The sequence below is a fragment of the Neoarius graeffei genome, chromosome 7 (genome assembly GCF_027579695.1).
Source record: "Neoarius graeffei isolate fNeoGra1 chromosome 7, fNeoGra1.pri, whole genome shotgun sequence".
NCBI classification, from domain to species: domain Eukaryota; kingdom Metazoa; phylum Chordata; class Actinopteri; order Siluriformes; family Ariidae; genus Neoarius; species Neoarius graeffei.
The window spans coordinates 96500756-96521995 of NC_083575.1; the positions used below are offsets into that span (position 1 = coordinate 96500756).

At 44.9% G+C, this 21240-nt stretch overlaps 2 protein-coding genes across 2 annotated transcripts; one reads left to right on the forward strand and one right to left on the reverse strand.

Moving 5' to 3' along the window:
• Nucleotides 1–1261: 1261 nt before the first annotated feature.
• Nucleotides 1262–12773, reverse strand: zfp91 (ZFP91 zinc finger protein, atypical E3 ubiquitin ligase). The gene is made up of 12 exons (XM_060926600.1): nt 12064–12773; nt 9285–9319; nt 9072–9179; nt 8862–8892; nt 6590–6697; nt 6340–6429; nt 6097–6264; nt 5109–5159; nt 4942–5020; nt 4724–4838; nt 4169–4268; nt 1262–3142 (listed from the first exon to the last, which is right to left on the reverse strand). The coding sequence occupies exons 1-12, from the start codon at nt 12444–12446 to the stop codon at nt 2359–2361; spliced, it is 2052 nt and encodes a 683-aa protein (XP_060782583.1). The 5' UTR covers nt 12447–12773; the 3' UTR covers nt 1262–2358.
• Nucleotides 12774–18313: 5540 nt separating this feature from the next.
• On the forward strand, nt 18314–20403 carry LOC132889782 (zinc finger protein 862-like). Its single transcript, XM_060926601.1, has 4 exons — nt 18314–19049; nt 19210–19439; nt 19536–19738; nt 19844–20403. Exons 1-4 carry the CDS (start codon nt 18642–18644, stop codon nt 20335–20337), a joined length of 1335 nt encoding a protein of 444 aa, XP_060782584.1. The 5' UTR covers nt 18314–18641; the 3' UTR covers nt 20338–20403.
• The last annotated feature ends 837 nt before the right edge of the window (nt 20404–21240 follow it).

Sequence of the window (21240 nt, forward strand, 5' to 3'; positions counted from 1 at the left end):
AAGAGTTGGGGGTTTGGTGCTTTACTCAAGGGTGCTTCAGCTATTCCTGCTGCTTAAGGGAATCAAACCAGCAACCTTTTGGTCCAAAAGCTACTTCTCTAATCTTTAGGCCATGCCTCCTTCACAGAGACATACAGAGGCCACACCTCCTTTTGTGTTGATTGTAATAAACACTAACATCTCCACACGTGTGACTGAAACAGACATTGTGTCGTTTCTCTGAACCTGTTTAGTTCTTTTTCAGGAAGAAAAAAAACCCAAGCAGCTCCAGCGCTGAACATTTCTGGATCTCAGTGTGTTGTAATGTGTGGTGCTGAGCAGCGTTTAGTGATTGTGTGTAGGATTCACACAATCTTCATCTCTAATCAACACGAGCACCTTGTGACTTGATTCCTGCCTCCAGAACACTTCAGTGAGTCAGTCCATTTATCTCGTCTCAGCGATGAAGACTCGACTCTTTCACCTCCCCAATGACCCCTTGCCGCACTTTTTTTTTTTTAAATCAGTGGAAGTTTTTGATGTATAACTACCACTGGAACTGTCTGATGAAATCTTTCCACAGAAGTATTTTGAATAAAATTACACTGAACCAGCTCCCCTTCAGCAAGCCGTAACTTAACGAGAGGTACGAGTGGTGTCCTGAATCAGCTGCCGTATCATCCAAACAGGAAGTAGTTTGTGAAAAAGGCTATGGATTTGCAGGATGTGATGTCACAATTATACAACATATGGGCTCATTTACAGAAGGATCATAAAAGTAATGTTACACTGTGTTCAAATGCACACACAAGTATACTTTAATAAAAAAAGCCACAAAAAGAAATGCATGGTCTCAAACTGGATTATTTTCATTCATCAGATACACACTGAAAATATGACTGACTTTCTTTCCTTTTTACAAACGGATAAAAAAAAAAAAGTAAAGAAGAAACCTTTATTTGTCACATGCACATTTCAAGCACAGTGAAATTCATCCTCTGCATTTAACCCATCTGAAGCAGTGAACACACGCACACACTCAGAGCAGTGGGCAGCCACACTACAGCGCCCAGGGAGCAGTCAGGGGTTCGGTACCTCGCTCAGGGGCACCTCAGCCCAAGGCCGCCCCACGTCAACCTAACTGCATGTCTTTGGACTGTGGGGGAAACCGGAGCAGGCACCCCGCCCTCCGAGTGTTTATTGGCAGGATGCACAGCAACTACAAAAGTGTGACATTGTTTACTTCCTGTTTACACACTTATCTTTCCACACAGAGACAGAGGAGGAGTGTAGACATGTTTATTGTACATGGTTAATAAGACATTTATAAAACATGGACTCTGTTCAAATCTATCCTGGTTTTATTTTTGTTTTGCTATAATCGCATAAAACAAACTTCAAATCTAAACCGGTTGATCACTGCGTGACCTTCATTACTGTTCACAGCTCATTTCTGTAATTGTCTAATTAAGGAGGAAAAGATTAGTATCGTGGAAAAACTTTTTAAACTACAGGAACTAAGGGTCAAGAGTGGTGGTTAGATTTCCTCCTATGACGCTGTGGTTTATTTATCCACTGCTAAACGTTTCCTTTTTCAGTGGAGCGATGAAAAGCTAGTGCTTTAACAAACTGGTCCTTTAAATGAGTTAAAGAGAGACCTGTCACTTTAATAAATACCCCCCTCCCCACCCCAATATGGTGTACGATTAAAGAGAGAACCAGCGCATGTCTATTACAATTCTATTAGTGGCCCGTTATCATATGCAGTGTTCAGAGATTTATGTAAAAAAAAAAAATATTACAGGAAGAATGAATAAAAACTTAAGTATTCTAGAATTAAACGCATAAAACTGAAACAGACACATGAAAGAAAAAAAAAAAAAAAAAAAAAGGTTGAAGACTAAAATTATCTACAAAAAAAAAAAAAATAACCCACACAAGACAAAATTGACACACGTCTACAAACCTGAAAAATTTAGTCTGAATACACACAATAGATTTTAAGTCCTGTAGAGTTTAAATTGGTCGGATGTTCGCTGAGGAGGAGGAGCTACAGCACATTCAGGGCGTGTCGGAATTACACATCAACAGTTACAGGCAGTGAGGGTCCCGTCGTCCAATCATTAAATTTTAGGTAGTTTATATTTTTAGCCAGTAGCATTTACCATCTTTTAAAAAGAAAGAACTCAGGACAGATGTTAAGACACGCCTCATGTAACTGCTAGCTATCGTACGCTCAGTGTATCCACGTGTCCGGTCTGTGGGTTGCCATAGAAACCACTCTTTCCCATCTCAGAGTGGATGAAGGGAATCTCCGTGGTATAATTCTGACACGACGTGACGTGCGTCCTAGTCTTTCCCCTGCGATTCGTTCCTTCCCTACAGCAGTCTGTGTTGGATCGTTCCGTCTGCACTGTCCGTCACAATCTGTGCTTCGCCGGCCCCACCCGCTTCCCAAACCCCACCCACATTCCCAGTCCCACCTTCCCATAGTGCCCCGCCTTCTTTCCTCTCAGCCTGAGGAGAAGAGGAGGATGACGGAGGAGGTGCAGGATCGGTGGTGAAAGCCACAGAAGTGATCTGTGGGATGAGTGAGACGGAGGGGGTGGAGCTAGTGCTGGGGGGCAGCTGATGCGTGACGGAGAGCAGGGGGAGCTGCTGAGGAGGGTGTGAAAGAGTGGTGAAGGTCATGTGAACGATCTGTGGGGAAGCCTGAACGGACAGCTGTTGCTGGGATGCAGGGGCGGAGACAAAACGCAGCGTCTGATTGGAAGTAGTAGACGGGTGCGACACAGAGGCTCCGCCAACTTCCGTTTCACTCTTGGCCTCGCCTGTAGAGGGCAGTGCGAGAGTCACAGGCACCTGCATGGTGTGCAGCGACTGCTCCTGGTCCAGCAGCATGACGGGGCCGACACCCACCGGGGTCAGGTGAGTGGTGGTGGGTGTTGCCGTGGTGACGAGGGCACCAGCGTTGGCAGCGAGAGCCTCAGCGATCAGGACCTCTGGGTGGCTCTTGGCCTTGTGAGCCACCACGCTGTCCTTCTTCTCGAACTTCTTGCCGCAGATGGCGCAGGAGAACTGGTAGGAGGCGTCCGCGTCGTGCTTCTTCATGTGCCAGTTCAGAGACGCTTTCTGACGACAGGTGAAGCCGCAGATCTCACACCTGCAGCACAGACAGAGGGACACGGGTAAACTGCACATCAGTTTTACACCCTCCGTGTGTGTGTGTGTTGAAGTGCCGCAGATTTCGTTTAAAAACACTTTGCGCATGAAGATCAGAGATGTTGGACGTGAGACGGTCCTTTCTGGAGAACCAAAACCCCAGGGGGTGGAGTTATACCTGATCCAGCTCCTCCTACACAGGAAGAGTTGAACTACAAGTCCAGGGTGCAACTTCAAGTCACTCGTTCCATTCTGAAGAGGGACTCATGGGTTACGGGGTTTGATTTACAGGAGGAGGAGTTAGATCAGGTTTAGCTCCACCCCTGGATTCTGGTTCTGTGGTCAAGACCATCTCAAAAAAACATGCTCAGATGATAAACATGTTCGCAGTGAAATGGCAGCAACATCACTCCCAATATCACGATATCAATACTGTTCAATATTTTAATCAAGCCTACGTCATGGTAACGTTGTTACTAAGCGACACCACGCTGGTGATGGAGACGTGACCGTCCGTTTAACATCAGGATTCTGATCTGTACACAGGGTCGAGACACTGCTCACGCGGCACGACGTCTCCGCATTCAGTCAGCGGTATTTCTCTCGCAGTGTGTAACAAACGTCATCCAATTCATCCACCAGTCACGATTCACTTAATTTGTTTGATTAATATTCAATTAATTTCCCCTGGGGATCAATAAAGTGTGATCTTCATATGAACCTCATCTCCAATTCAACACATTCACGAACAGTTCATTTGACTCGTTTGTGACACGATTCGTACAGATTCGGGCAGGAATCATTTGAGATTCATTGGTGAATCGTATACAGTTTATACAGGACTCGTACTCTCTCAGATTAACACTAAACACTCATTAATATTCATTACACACTCATTAATATTCACATTTATTAGAATAGGAAACCTGTGTGTTTTAGTGTGATCCTAAAGGTGATGTGAACTCGAGCTATACACAAGAGCATCTCGCGCAATAAACCTGAAGGTGTGTGTGTGTGTGTTACTCACTGCAGTGGTTTTTCTCCAGTGTGTATCATGCGGTGCACAGCGAGGTTGTGTGAGCTCTTAAACGCACGTGCGCAGAACTCACAGATGTAGTCCCTCTGATCTACACACACACACACACACACTTCAGAAAATGGTAAATCTGCATGCTCTGCATCACTTCACTTCCTGTTTAGCACTTACACACACTGGGCTGCTTTAGTTATTTCTCTTTAACCCTTAAGGCCAATCCACACCATCGTGTGCGTGTAATACATCTCTATCTATCTTGCACTTCCACGGTCTACATGCTGTGGGTTTTATCCAAGAACCATTTATAAGGAGGTCATGATCATTACACAAAGTGCTGTATGAACAGTCATTTAACCAGGTAACTTATTCCATCACTAAGAACAGTGATTAACACACTGCGCGCGTCTACAGTAATGCTAAGCAGTAAAATGTGCCCCGCCCCTTAGCTAGTGATCAAGCTAATAACCCCATCCTGACTTATCAGAGACTGAATATAAAGAGATGTGAAGTTAGTGTTAAGAGACGTTTCCGTTGGTAGTCCGGTACCTGTGTGGTGTTTGGCGTGACGCAGTAGCTGTTTCTGAAGGCGGAACAGACGGCCGCAGGACGGGTGGGGACACACATACTTCTTCTTCATCAAGTGCTGATATTTAATGTGATGCTGTGTGAGAGAGAGAGGGGACAGACAGACAGACAGATAGATAGAGGAGAGTTAATCTTTTGTAAAATGTTGTATAGAAGTGTCTCGGTTCTCTGACACACACCTGCAGGTAGCGTGGATGAGCGAGAACCGTTCCACATCCCTCCATCTCACAGCGCACATACTGCACCGGGGGCTTCTTCCTACACACACACACACACACACACACGTTTCAGTTCATCAGGTCAGTCACTCGGTCAGCGATTACGTTCTTCTCGTCTGATATTTTACCTTCTCTTAGGAAGACGTGGGCTTTTGTCATCTTTTCTTCGTCGTCCTCTCCTACAGGATCAGAGCCACAGGATCACACAGATGGAATCACACACACACACACAGACTGATTTATTACATCACGTTCCCTGACCCGATCGTACGAAGCCGTATGTTCACCTTCACTCGTTTACAGAACCACAGAATCGTTTTGGTCGCGTTTCCTTCAAGCTCCAGGATTTTGTCTGGCTGTAATGTCGCCCTCTGTGGTAGAACAATGCTACTGCGAGCTACATGCAGAGGAATGTTGTGGACATATGAGCCACACTGCGTTGTTTACCATGATGTATGTTTAACAGAGAGCCGATTGGCGGCTGATGTGAGCATGCATCAGTGGGCGTGGTCTTTAAGAAGAACAAGAACTTTATTCATCACATGCTTGTGAAATTCCTCTCTGCATTTAACCCATCTGAAGAAGTGAAAACACACACACACACACACACACTTGGAGCAGTGGGCAGCCATGCTAACAGCGCCCGGGGAGCAGTTGGGAATTTGGTGCCTCGCTCAAGGCCACCTCAGCCCAAGGCCGTCCCGTGATAACCTAACCTGCATGTCTTTGGACTGTGGGGGAAACCGGAGCACCCGGAGGAAACCCACGCAGACACGGGGAGAACATGCAAACTCCACACAGAAAGGCCCTCGCCGGCCCCGGGGCTCGAACCCGGACCTTCTTGCTGTGAGGCGACAGCGCTAACCACTACACCACCGTGCCGCCCAGTGGCTATTCAAGAATATTAGGGAATAGGGCTGCGTGGCACAGGCAGAGAAACCCTCGCACATGACAGCGTTTCAGTTCAGCAAGCACTGTTCAGAATTTGGAGGCGGGGCTAAGATGCATGGAGGAGATGTTTAACGTCTCCATGACGACTGGTGAGTGTGGATTTGACTGAGACACTAGCCATGTCAAAACACATCATGTTCTGTAAGTCACTAAAATGTGCCTCACTTCCTGGGCGGCTCCGCTCCCTCTCCAACCTCCTGCTTCACGTCCGTCACCTCCACTCCCTCCATCTTCACCTCAGTCTCTTTGTCCTTCTCTTTCTCCCCTCCGGCTGCTTTCTCCTTCTTCTCTCTCGGCCGCGGAGGAGCTCTGCGTCTCGGCTTCTGACCGTCCCTGCGCAAAGCACGCCAAAGATGCATTATTTATTTATTTATTTTCACAATAAAGACTTCGTTATCATACACACACCTCCCAGATTTGGGGTCGTAGCTCTGGTCGTTAAGGTCGTCCTTAAAGGGCACGTCTTCATCACTACTGACACCATCATCATCATCCTCACTGAAAAACAGAACCGACAGCGTCGATGATCAGCTGCATGAATATTATCACACGCGATCACTTTGTTAATCACCTTCTCACTAAACAGCCACATCAGCACTTTAATATTATTAGTGTTATTAGCGTCGCCTGATGTGTATGTGCGCGCGCAGTGATGTACCTCTGGGCCTGAGGCTCATACGATTGGTCCTTCAGGTCGTCAGTGAAGGGAGGCTCCTCCTCCCCCAGCAGCACCTCATCCTCCTTTACCTCACTCTTCTTCTCAGTGCTGAGGGAAAACAAACAGGAGGAACTCACTCTATCTGAAGAGGATCTCAGGAGTTCAGCATCTGCTCTGAAATTCCTCAGCAGGTTTATCTTTCAATCATAATAAACCCGAGTGTCGGATTAAACACAAAGCAGAGCTGATCTGACTACATGGGTGTGGTCTAATTCTAATTAGCATGTTTGATTGACAGCTCTTAAAATGCTCTGGTATTTTAGAAATACTGACAGTATCAGTGGAGAGAGAGAGACAGAGCACGAGCAACAGACAGATGGAAGGGGGGAGAGAGAGAGAGAGAGAGACAAGCAAACAGCAATAAAGAGAGAGACAGACAGAGCGAGAGAGAGAGAGACAAGCAAACAGCAATAAAGAGAGAGACAGACAGAGCGAGAGAGAGAGAGACAAGCAAACAGCAATAAAGAGAGAGACAGACAGAGCGAGAGAGAGAGACAAGCAAACAGCAATAGAGAGAGACAGACAGACAGCGAGAGAGAGAGAGACAAGCAAACAGCAATAGAGAGAGACAGACAGAGCGAGAGAGAGAGAGACAAGCAAACAGCAATAAAGAGAGAGACAGACAGAGCGAGAGAGAGAGAGACAAGCAAACAGCAATAAAGAGAGAGACAGACAGAGCGAGAGAGAGAGACAAGCAAACAGCAATAGAGAGAGACAGACAGAGAGCGAGAGAGAGAGAGAGAGAGAGAGAGAGAGAGAGAGAGAGACAAGCAAACGGCAATAGAGACAGACAGAGCGAGAGAGAGACAAGCAAACAGCAATAGAGAGAGACAGACAGAGAGCGAGAGAGAGAGAGAGAGAGAGAGAGAGAGAGAGAGAGACAAGCAAACAGCAAGAGAGAGACAGACAGAGCGAGAGAGAGAGCGAGAGAGAGACAAGCAAACAGCAATAGAGAGAGACAGACAGAGAGCGAGAGAGAGAGAGACAAGCAAACAGCAATAGAGAGAGACAGACAGAGAGCGAGAGAGAGAGAGACAAGCAAACAGCAATAGAGAGAGACAGACAGAGCGAGAGAGAGACAAGCAAACAGCAATAGAGAGAGACAGACAGAGAGCGAGAGAGAGAGACAAGCAAACAGCAATAGAGAGAGACAGACAGAGCGAGAGAGAGAGCGAGAGAGACAAGCAAACAGCAATAGAGAGAGACAGACAGAGCGAGAGAGAGAGAGACAAGCAAACAGCAATAGAGAGAGACAGACAGAGAGCGAGAGAGAGAGACAAGCAAACAGCAATAGAGAGACACAGACAGAGAGCGAGAGAGAGAGACAAGCAAACAGCAATAGAGAGACAGACAGAGCGAGAGAGAGACAAGCAAACAGCAATAAAGAGAGACAGACAGAGCGAGAGAGAGAGAGACAAGCAAACAGCAATAGAGAGAGACAGAGAGAGAGAGAGAGAGAGAGAGAGACAAGCAAACAGCAATAGAGAGACAGACAGAGCGAGAGAGAGAGAGAGAGAGACAAGCAAACAGCAATAGAGAGACAGACAGAGCAAGAGAGAGACAAGCAAACAGCAATAAAGAGAGACAGACAGAGCGAGAGAGAGAGAGACAAGCAAACAGCAATAGAGAGAGACAGAGAGCGAGAGAGAGAGAGAGACAAGCAAACAGCAATAGAGAGAGACAGACAGAGCGAGAGAGAGACAAGCAAACCGCAATAGAGAGAGACAGACAGAGCGAGAGAGAGACAAGCAAACCGCAATAGAGAGAGACAGACAGAGCGAGAGAGAGACAAGCAAACTGCAATAGAGAGAGACAGACAGAGCGAGAGAGAGAGAGAGAGAGACAAGCAAACAGCAATAAAGAGAGAGACAGACAGAGAGCGAGAGAGACACACACAGCAAGAGAGGGGAGAGAGAGCGCGAGAGTGCAAGAGAGGGGAAACAGAGAGAGAGAGACAGCAAGAGAGGGGAAACAGATTGCGAGCAAGAGGGGAAACAGACAGCAAGAGAGAGAGAAACAGAGGGAGAGAGACAGAAACAGCAAGAGGGAGAAACAGAGGGAGAGAGACAGAAACAGCAAGAGGGAGAGAGACAGATGGAGGGAGAAGCAAACAGCAACAGACAGGTAGATGGAGGGAGTGATGGATGGAGGGAGAGAAGGGGAGACACACAGAGAGAGAGAGGTTTCATTCTTGATCAGTAGAAGGCTGTACCTTATCTTCTCAGCTGTTTTATTTTCTTCCGCTGCAGGAATGAGATAAATCAGAAATGACAATTATTTGTAAACACATTTACACTCAATATTTAAACACTGTAGCCCTTCTGCTGCACTGCACAAAGTATTGGCACCCCTCTAGTCCACACTCTGATGGATGGATGGCGTAGAGGCGTGCCAATACACAGTCACATGACCCTCCTCATACCGCAGGTGGGCTCCGTCTCCGGTTCGCTCTTACACACGACCCGTGCTGAACCCCGGGGTCCCCGAGACGACGGCGTTCTGCTGCGGCTCTGCGCTCGTCTGCTTCCAGCTGCTCCCGGGGGAACAGAGAGGAGAAATGAGAAGAATCGGCATACTGACATTTTAATCAGGATAAACAAAGTTAAATCATGCACTCATTTTCCTCCAGAGTTACCTCGAGTGCCTGCGGTGTCCTTACTCTCTCCACACCTGAGAGACAACAGAGAAAGCACACAGGTGGAGGATTAACTTCACACCTGAGCAGAATAAAAAAAATGAGACACGGTGACAGTCCTGGAAATTATTTTCACAGATCTTCATTTCCTGCTCCTTTACAGTCAGATCTGTCTAAAACACTCGTGAGGTCGTATCAGAGGAGCTACACTTACGCATACAGCCTCCATGTATATACATGATCAATACACTGAAAATAGTTTATTATAATCATAAAAAAAAACAATCAGAGCAGTTTGTGATGAGGATCTGGCTGTATGTGTTACGTACAAACTTTTTGTTCACTTGGGCTCATTATCAGTCTTTTACTAAAGCTCTGTGTAAATATTTTTGAGGCCAATCCAAACTAAAAATGCCTCCCAGACAAATAAATAAACAAATAAAAACACCCATGTTCTTCATAGTCACATGCATACACTGATAATCAGCTGCAAATTACCACAGCAGGGCTGATTCACGTTTAGCGATGCCCACAAAACTCTATAAAAGGCAACAAAACTCGCATATGACTAGAGTAAAAGAGCACCTCCTAAGCACAGCATGCGCTAAACCTTCCGGTAATGCAGCTCAGCCACTGCAGTGCTTCGGGGACTGGAGACACACACTAAAGGGGTGTGCACACAGGAAAAGCCCATCAGTGAACTTTACCGATCGGTCACGATGATGCGTGGGCGGGTACAGAGTTAAACTAATCTCAACTCTGCGGTGACTACAGATGGGAGTAAAGGATACCGCTGACTGACCGATGACACCATCTAACCACAGCCTGGAATCCAGAGTCACCTCACGGCCAGCTACAAATCCGACAAGCGAATCACTTTATACGTGTACGGCTCTCGAGTCCTCCTCATCGAACGCCTGGTCTTATTTATATGAACGTGTGCTCACTGAACTGGTGCGCAACTGAAATAACTTGTAAAACTCTCTTTTTAAACAAAATTATTACAGCTTACACTTTAGTTTAGATTATACAGCCTAACGGTCTGAGAAGCAGCTTTGAGACCAAAAGGTTGCCGGTTCAATTCCCCAGACCAGCAGGAATGCCTGAAGTGTCCTTGAGCAAAAGCACCGAACCCCCAACTGCTCCGGAGAAGGCCGTCTACAGCTAAATGTACTGTAATGTAATGTAGACACAACGACGAGTGTGTAAACACCTCTGTTTGTTTACGAGAAACACACAAGCATCCAGACATGTTTTGGGAACATCACACACACACACCGACGTCTAGGACAGCCTTTCTCAATCGGGGTGCCACGTCTGGCTTCGTTAGGGGTGCTGTCAAAAAATTATATATTCTAAATATTGAAATAAATAAAATGAATTAAAATTCCAAAAAACCATAGTTACACTAATAAAGATCATCGCCGCCTCATGCATCAACAAAATTTGTCTCACGGACCCCTTTCCCACGTCACAGTCGGGGTCAGCGTGACTGTGTATATTTTATATGGGAACGCCTTGAGAATTTGCATACTTCTGAAGGGTGCTGTGACTGAAAAAAGGTTGAGAAACGCTGGTCTAGGAAACTAATCTCGTCCGAATACTCCTCTACACACTGATCTAAAGTGAGTATCTCACTGGGCTGCGACAGCTTGCGAACGTCATTTGCGAGAGAGTTTCAAAAAAGTGTCTTGAAACATTCGCAGGGCTTCTCAAGTTCCTCGCACGAGTCGCTCCTTTGTCGCTGAAATTTTGAACGTGTTCGAAAAATTCGTGCGACAAAATTTCTCTCAAAATGGCTGCAAATGTGTCGCTAAGCCATCGCAAACCCTTCTCGAGTCAGTTTCCGTGAGGCTTCCCTGCCTGCGACTAGTCGGAGACGCAACAATCGCGGCGAATATCAATTCAGAGTGATTCCAAGTGAAAATGCATTAATGGCCAAACAGATTTGAACACAAACCTCTACGTGTCTTTTGTAACTCATGACCGGTCTAGGGCCCAAAACCCGAAATTAATCTTAAAACCTGCACACTGCAGAACTTCAACTTATCAGGCCTCGTTCTTCAATAGGATTGTTAAACCATGGAACTATGGATGTAAATATTTCTCCCCAGATAAATTCCGTAGCCTCTCTGTTTTCAAATCATCCCTGTTAGAGCTGTACTTTGAATTACTGACCGCCACCTATAATACGGACTTTTCATGTACTTGGTCTGTGCACCGTGACTGACACAGATCAATTTAGTCTAATTTTAATTGTATGATTTTTCTCTTTTATACCTTCAGGGAAACGCCTTGCATGGGTCGCCCGTTCACGTTCTCCCCTTTGGGCTGACTTACTTTATGATGTTTATTTTTTTTAATGTTTATTTTTTTAATGTTTATTTTGTAACAGTCCAATAAAGTTGGTAAAATAAAAAAAATAAAAATAAATAAAATGTCGCTAATTCGCATATTTTATTGCAATTGTTGTGTCTCCAACTAGTCGCAGCCCAGTGAGATACTGGTTTAACCCCAGTGAGGGGGAATGAATGGATGAGTGAATGAATGGATGGATGAATGAATGGATGAGTGAATGGATGGATGAATGAATGGATGAGTGATGTGAGGTCAGGGTGGTTCTTGTTTCCCAGCCCACTGCCCTTTAAGAGAACTTCCAGGAGAGAAGCAGCAGCAGCAACATCTCTACTGGGAATGACAGGAAACACACACACACAGAGAGGGAGAGAGAGAGAGGTCGACAGGATGCTGGATGTGAGTGAGCCCCATGCCCCCGTACTGAGCTCTGGTGTCTCTGGCCGCCTCTGTGTTCCTCCTGCGCCGCGGACCCGCGCTCCTCCTCCGGCGGCGAACTTCCTCCTGTTCCTCCTCCTCCTCATCTTCATCCTCCTCCTCATCTTCATCCCGCTCCACGCCGAGGTCTCTCCTCCTCCACACGGGAACAGATCTCATGGAGCGGTCTCGCAGAACCCGTCCGGATCCCGCCGCGCTCGGGGTTCCGTTGGTATCCGGGGATGGAGCGGCGGAGTTCTCTCGAGTCGCCCCCCGGCCCCGGAGCGCCCTGCGCGGCGTGCGGGTCACACTCGAGTCCGGGGATGTGACCGCGGCCTCCTCTTCCTCCCCCCGCTTCTGTTTTTTCTCAACACTCTGCACCTCCATCATCCGCCCCGGAATCCAGCAGCACTCGGGTTCGCGGTTTTAATCAATCCGAGCGGCCCTGCGCTCCTGAAGGCGGAGTAACCGAGTGTTAGCCCGCGGCTGGCTAAAGGCCCGGAGTCTCCTCACCGCCATCTCTCAGCCCGAACCGCGCGCGCGCTCCCACATCTCTAGTTAATTTGAGAAACTCGGTTCCAACTCTGTAAAAAACATCGTTTAGAGACGCGATTAGCTGCTCTTAAAGCGATAGTGAACCGCGCTGGAGGCGAGAACCGGCCGACTCGGACCCAGGCTTGGCTTTGTTGCGTCTCCTTTAAGCGCGCGCTGAGCGGCGGAGGCTCGCGAGCGACACCCAGCGGCACGGATCCGCGTTTACATTAAAGCCGCGGTGCGCGAAATTATCACAACGACCCTCGTGCACAAGCCTTAAAGTGCATATCCTGGACCAATTTCGGGGTTTTTTTTATATGAAAGAATGTCCCTTTACACACTCATCCAGAAGGGTAATTTTGCACAAAGCCATCTGTCTACAGCAGAAAAAATAACAAAACTCGTCTGGAAAAATCCCAAGGGAGTCTGGAGCCAGATTCGTGACCAGTGTTGGGCACGTTACTTTCAAAAAGTAATTAGTTATAGTTACTAGTTACTTTTCCCAAAAAGTAACTGAGTTAGTAACGGAGTTACTTTGTCATAAAAGTAACTAATTACCAGGGAAAGTAATTATTCCGTTACATTTTGTTCCCCCTCAAAAAAAAATCAAATTCAATTAGTGTAATCATAATAAAAGTGAATGTTAAATGTGTTTAATGACTGAAATGGACACTTAACAGAACCAATTAGTAACGTTATCTACACTATATTAATATTCTTGTGGGACAATGTGAGATAAGACATCCAACAAATGTAATATATTTTTGTAGTTATTAAAATTATGTTACTAATTACTGGCCACTGGCGAGGACAAACACTTTGTTCCTCAACATAATGTGCATTGCACGTAAACATTTTTGCCTTTTATTTCAAGTAATGAAAAGTCCTGGCTGTATTTCCAATGTGAAAGCGCAGTGCTGGGCTGACCGCTCGCCATCGCTGTGTCTTCTGATTGAAAGAGTGCGTAGTGCAGTAGGCGTGGCCTACCTACGTATGTTGTCCAAATCTACTCTGATTGGCTTACTGTGCCGTTGTCTCGTGTCTCCCCGCCCCACACGAAAGCAGAGTAAAGAAAGGCTGAATGAGCAGCGTGCCAGATGAGAACAGCTTTAATAAAGTAACGCATAGTATTTTATTGTAAGTAACAGGAACAGCGTTATAACGATGTAAAAAGTAATTAGTTAGATTACTCGTTACTAAAAAAAGTAACACTGTTAGTAACGCCGTTTATTTCTAACGCCGTTATTCCCATCACTGTTCGTGACGTCACCTGCGGAAGCGCCAGCAGGCTGCGCGAGCTTTGCACAGTTTCAGTGCACAGCCTGTGTAGACCAAGCGCTCCCATTTCTCTCTCATTGTCCGGTCTTTTGGGAAACGATGAGTACTAATCCCATCAAGATTGGTGTTGCTACACCCTCCTACAATACATCTGTTAACCATTTTAATAATTACACGATAACGTTGAAGAAATTTGCAGAAAACCACCAGGTCGTTTTCTCATAAACAAACCAGCGCTGATGTAGGATTCAAAGGGAGGCGTCCCACACGCGACGCCACAAAAAATCAGTGTTTGCCGGGAAATCCAAATGCCAAGTTTTTTCAGAGGCGGGCCAATTCGCCTCAAATGGCTTGATTTCAACTGAATTTTTCTGGTATTGTGCAAGGTAAAAAAATTGCACAAAATGCAGAATGTGACAGATATTTGACCAAAGTTTAATATAAACTAGGAGAATTACATTGATCTTGCTCCTGAATTTACCCAAGATGCATATCCTGGACCAATTTCGTGGTTTTTTTTATATGAAAGTATGTCCCTTTACCAGAGATGGAAATTAACCACCCGCCAAATGCAGGTAAATATGTGTACTGGCAGGGAAATTTTGTTAATGTACCCACCACTGTGTCAGGTAAACAAAGTCGTACAATAGGTTCGTGTAATCAATGATAGTATTAACTCAGAGTAAGCATGTAGCCTTAACGCTCGCTTAGCTAATAATGTTTAGTTGTCATTGAGTGATGACAACGTGACTTCACGCAGCTGATTGATAGTACTCAAGTACAGTGGTGCTTGAAAGTTTGTGAACCCTTTAGAATTTTCTATATTTCTGCATAAATATGACCTAAAACATCATCAGATTTTCACACAAGTCCTAAAAGTAGATAAAGAGAACCCAGTTAAACAAATGAGACAAAAATATTATACTTGGTCATTTATTTATTGAGGAAAATGATCCAATATTACATATCTGTGAGTGGCAAAAGTATGTGAACCTTTGCTTTCAGTATCTGGTGTGACCCCCTTGTGCAGCAATAACTGCAACTAAACGCATACATGAAAATCCCTCACCTTTCAGCGAAATTCGCCGTCTTGAAACCAAAATGGGTGACCTACGTGAATCGTGTAGATCCGATGAGAAAAAAAATTGGGGGGGGGGTGGTTTGATATTGACCCAAAGGGCAAGGAGGTCACTTCACACCCATAGACAGTTCGTGCCGGTTTGCGCCTCCTCCTCCTGCTTTGATATTGACGCCATAGCGACGAGTACATCTCGCTGCGAAGGGCAAGCAGCGTCATTTTGTGCCTCTTCTCCTGCTGGCCAGAGCGTGCACACATGAGTCAGAGTGCAGACCAGACCACCAGAAGCTGGAAGCTGGTTTGAGTCATCGGACTGAATTTCCTACTTTTTTCAAACTTTCCTGATTGCTATCAAAACAAACAAAACTTCCGGCTTAATTAAAGAGGGCACGCGCGTCTTTTGACAATCCCTGTGTCCGAAATTGCTCGCTACTCACTATATAGGGCACTGTATAGTGGAGACGCCATTTTGTAGTGCTGTCCGTGCTGAAAGAAATCAAATTAAAAGTCTCAAATTTGATTTAATAAAAGACAGCAGCAAAGAAGAAAGTATTCAGCCTTGATTTAAAAAGAACTGAAAGCTGCAGGTACTTCCATATCTTGGCAGGCTGAGTGGTATGCTGGGGCACCTCTTGTCAGCAGACCAGGATATCCAGAGGGAACTTGTGTGGTTCAGTGTTGACCTGACCATCCCCAGCTTTAAGGAGGGAGAGAGCATCATGGAGTGGTGGGGTCATGTCTTCGACAAACCAGACAAGTACCCCTCCCTGGGTGCACTGGTTAAGTGTTGCCTCTCCATCTTTCATGGACCTAGAGTTGAGTCCTCATTTAGTCTGATGAATGATGTAATTGATCAAAGGAGTGGCAACATGAATGTGGAAACATTTAATGCAATACAGACGGTCAAGTACATGTTGATGTCCGGGGGAAGACAGCTATGCAGCTCTTTAGAAGGGAGGATGTGAAGTTTGGGGAAGTGGACAGAACATTGTGCAAGAACATGAACTCTGCAGCAGCCACATACAAACACCAGCAGAGGGTGAACAAGGAGGAAAAGCAGCAGAGCAAGTATGGCTCTCAAGCAACTTGCAGTGCTCAGCAGGCCAAGAAACTGACTGCTGAAGGAGAGAAGCGGGCAAGGCTGAAACATGTGGCAACTCAGTGAAAGCGGGCCATGGAGACACTGGTGGTCCAGGCAAATAACAGGAAAAAAATGATCACTATTCCTTGTGTGTTCTCCACTTTCTTCGTTCTATTATTCACATTTTTTTTCCAGGGCATAATTTCACTATAACTACATGTATTTGAATTTGTATTTGTACTGTATGTCCTTGTGCAAATGTCAATACAGTATACTTAGTAAGGAGGCTATAATATTTATTCTGAGAGAGGATCCCCCAAACAAAATAAACAACACCAGAGGCCACATCACCACTCGCACACCCTTCTCACCTTTTTCACCCCTGACCCGTTTTCATGCCTGTAAACGTTTCTGGTAACTGTTGATCAGTCCTGCACACCAGCTTGGAGGAATTTTAGCCCATTCCTCCGTACAGAACAGCTTTTCAACTCTGGGATGTTGGTGGGTTTCCTCACATGAACTGCTCGCTTCAGGTCCTTCCACAACATTTCCATTGGATTAAGGTCAGGACTTTGACTTGGCCATTCCAAAACATTAATTTTATTCTTCTTTAACCATTCTTTGGTAGAACAACTTGTGTTCTTAGGGTCGTTGTCTTGCTGCATGACCCACCTTCTCTTGAGATTCAGTTCATGGACAGATGTCCTGACGACATTTTCCTTTAGAATTCACTGGTATAATTCAGAATTCATTGTTCCATCAATGATGGCAAGCCGTCCTGGCCCAGATGCAGCAAAACGGGCCCAAACCATGATACTACCACCACCATGTTTCACAGATGGGATAAGGTTCTTATGCTGGAATGCAGTGTTTTCCTTTCTCCAAACATAACGCTTCTCATTTAAACCAAAAAGTTCTATTTTGGTCTCATCCATCCACAAAACATTTTTCCAATAGCCTTCTGGCTTGTCCACGTGATCTTTGGCAAACTGCAGACGAGCAGCAATGTTGTTTTTGGAGAGCAGTGCCTTTCTCCTTGCAACCCTGCCATGCACACCATTGTTGTTCAGTGTTCTCCTGATGGTGGACTCATGAACATTAACATTAGCCAATGTGAGAGAGGCCTTCAGTTGCTTAGAAGTTAACCTGGGGTCCTTTGTGACCTCGCCGACTATTACACGCCTTGCTCTTGGAGTGATCTTTGTTGGTCGACCACTCCTGGGGAGGGTAACAATGATCTTGAATTTCCTCCATTTGTACACAATCTGTCTGACTGTGGATTGGTGGAGTCCAAACTCTTTAGAGATGGTTTTGTAACCTTTTCCAGCCTGATGGGCATCAACAATGCTTTTTCTGAGGTCCTCAGAAATCTCCTTTGTTCGTGCCATGATACACTTCCACAAACATGTGTTGTGAAGATCAGACTTTGATAGATCCCTGTTCTTTAAATAAAACAGGGTGCCCACTCACACCTGATTGTCATCCCATTGATTGAAAACACCTGACTCTAATTTCACCTTCAAATTAACTGCTAATCCTAGGGGTTCACATACTTTTGCCACTCACAGATATGTAATATTGGATCATTTTCCTCAATAAATAAATGACCAAGTATAATATTTTTGTCTCATTTGTTTAACTGGGTTCTCTTTATCTACTTTTAGGACTTGTGTGAAAATCTGATGATGTTTTAGGTCATATTTATGCAGAAATATAGAAAATTAATTCTACTTGCCCACGAGCTAAACAAATGACCATAGCAGCCTCGTTCTCCAAAGCCACCCCATATGAGAAAACGAGTCAGAGATGGAGTGCTATAACGGATGCAATCACTAACATCATTGCCGAAGACATGATCCCAATTAGTATAGTGGAAAAACCAGGCTTCCAAAAATTACTAAACACACTCAATCCCAAATATGAGTTGCCTGGTCGCAGACATTTTACAGAGAAGGCAATACCAGAATTATACACATCTGAGAGGCAGAGCCAGAAAACATTCAGTGTGCAAAGAGAAAAATTATGTTTAAATTTTTTCCAAGTTGATTCCTAGTCAATATGAAGGTCCTAATGCTTTCTCTCTCATAAATGGTTAAATACAGAAAGCATGTTGGACATATTTTGGGTGCTATAGTCATGATAGTAAGTATATTTGTTTTCAATACTCATACACCAAGTTGCCAAGTTTTCCAATATATTATTATTTGTTGATTATGATTTGTTGTTTGTTGTTTAGGCTACATTATTCTGGATAACAATGTAAGATATTCACTAGCATCTGTAGCAAATTGTCTCATCCATTATTTCTTTTCATTGTGTTTCTAGGTTAGACAAGAAAAAGGGCGTAAACATAGGCAACACCTATATCAACAGAAAGCAAGCCAGAGTGTTTATTAGACACATAGCTGCAGTAGAGAGGGTGACCCTACAGTCCAATGTGGCAGAGGCCAAATTTCTGTCAGTCTTGTCAGATGGGTCAACAGACTTGGCTGTCCTGGAGCAGGAGATTGTGTATACACAGTTCTGTAATGGAGCAAAGGTGGAGGTCCACTTTGCTGGCATCCAGGATGTGGAGAAGGCGGATGGAGAGGGTATAGGCCAAGCCATAGATGCTATGATGCAGAGGGTCAGTGAGGAGTGGCAGACAAAGTTGGTGGCCTGTTGTACTGATGGAGCCTCTGTAATGACAGGGGCACACAAGGGAGTTGTAGCCAGGTTGAGGGAGACCAATAAACATGTCCTTGGGATGCACTGTATGGCCCATCGTCTAGAGCTAGCTTTCAAGGACGCAGTCCAGAAGTGTGCTTTGGCCAGACAACTTGAAGATAATTTGTCAGGCCTCAATAAATTTTATTGTAAAAGTGCACAAAATAGGGCCAACCTTAAGCGCTGCTTCTCAATGATGGGCCAGACACCCCTCATACCCACCAGGGTTGGTGGCACCAGGTGGGTTTCCCACCTCCTCAGGGCTGTGGATCAGTACCTTAGAGGCTACAATGGAGTAACAAGTCACCTAGAGGAGGTAGGGTAAATTAGACTGTAGAGCAGATTTAAAAAAAAAAAAATAGACCAGGTATCTGTGATGCATAGTCCCAGTGAAATGTAATGACTATAACTACTTTTTTTTCCAAAGCTCAGTGAACTAAAACTAAAACTCCTGCTTGACTTAATTTTGTGCATAGGTTAAGTTATCCAATGTGGGAGGTGTAAAAGCAACACAACAGAACAAAACGTGTGGCTACTTAAAAACCTGGTGGGACCCAGTAGCTCTCATGTTCTGCAACTTCATGCATGATTGCCTGACTCAACTCAGTAGCCTCTCCAAGACAGTTCAAACATCAGATGTCACAGTAGCTGACGTCCACAACTGCCTGGCCACCACCCAGACTATACTCACAAAATATAAAACCAGGTAAGTAGGATAACATCCAAGAAATAACTGAAAATGTGTCTATTTGTTGTTATGTATTTACTAAATATCTTGCCTAATATGACCTCTGTGCCACAGGTCTGGCCCCAAGGTGAAGGCTCACGTGGACCAGCACGAGAGTGATGACAACACTGTAAACCGTGTCATGAGGGCAAAGTCATTGCTACTGGACAAGCTCTGCCAGACTCTCCAAACAAGATTTTCTGATATGAGCATGAGCATCCTCCAGGCTACTAAGTTGGTTAATCTAAAGAGTTGGCCCGATGCAGAGAATTCTGAAGGTATGGAGAGAATTACAAAATATAATTTATTTAGAGATTCTTGAAAGCATATCACTTAGTACAAAGTATCAGTATTCTATATGTCTATTCTATCTGTTTCTCCAGAATTTGGTGAATCTGAAGTGGAGGTATTGATGCGTCACTTCCAAGATGTCCTCACATCCTCCGGGATTGCCGTTGACCATATCCCTGACCAGTGGACTGTGCTGAAGACACACCTCTATGAGACAGGAGAGTTTTGGCACAAGACCTGGCCAGAGATCAACAGAACTTTGAAACACTGGTGTCCTGACATGCTGAGCTTGATTGATCTCATTCTCACTCTACCAGCATCGACAGCAGACTGTGAAAGAGGGTTCAGTAAGATGAAGCTGGCCAAGACTGACTGGAGGTCCCGACTTACAACATCTAGTCTCTGCGACCTACTGGTCGTCCAGCTCTCAAGCCCATACATAGATGACTTTGACCCCAACCCTGCTGTCCAACTGTGGCATCAGGCCAGTACCCGCAGTCGACAACCAGACTTCATGGAGGGGAGGAGGAGCCCTCAAGATTGTTCCTCCTCTGATTCCTCAGAATCTGATTCTGATGAGGATTGACTGTCTATGTCTATAGTTTGGTTTTGTTATGGTTTGTTTTTGTTACTGTCACCTTTAATTTAGTCAGCATGCTTGAACATGGTATGTTTTGTCAGTATTCATATTTTCCTTGAGGCTTAAAATTTTAAATACTTAAAATCTTAACTTTAATAAACATGACTTAACATGGTAGATCCCTGTATATTGTTTTTCATAGGCAGTTAGAGTGAAACATTTGCAACTGGGTCATTGAGGTTGATGGATAATTGTTCTGTAGTACTGTAGTAAGGACTAGGGGCTGGGGAGCAGGCTTTTCTATAAAGCAACTTGGATGATATGATACAATTTTTGTTTTCTTTGTACGAGTCTAGAGCAGTTGAATGCAGTTGGAATAGGCTAATGGAATACATTCTATAGTTGCAGGTAGATAACCACCTAATGATGCAATCTTCACTTCCTTTGTGTGTTTCCAGTGCTCAACTGAACAAATAAGTTGAAGCAGGATGACTCCTGTAGTTGCTGGAAGATAATGCTATAGATTTCTAACCATCATTTTGAATCACTTTTTCTTTATTGCCTTTATTTACCTTGTAAATAACCCTTGACATGGCCAAAAAGACCAAAAAGATGACCAAAATGACCACAAAGACATTTTTAGGCTACCCTAATGTCATGTATTTTTAACACAATAACTGAATAATCAGCTCTGTAACAAAGTATGGATTGGAAAATATTAACATTTCTAGGCATTATAATGTACATCTCATCTCATTATCTGTAGCCGCTTTATCCTGTTCTACAGGGTCGCAGGCAAGCTGGAGCCTATCCCAGCTGACTACGGGCGAAAGGCGGGGTTCACCCTGGACAAGTCGCCAGGTCATCACAGGGCTGACACATAGACACAGACAACCATTCACACTCACA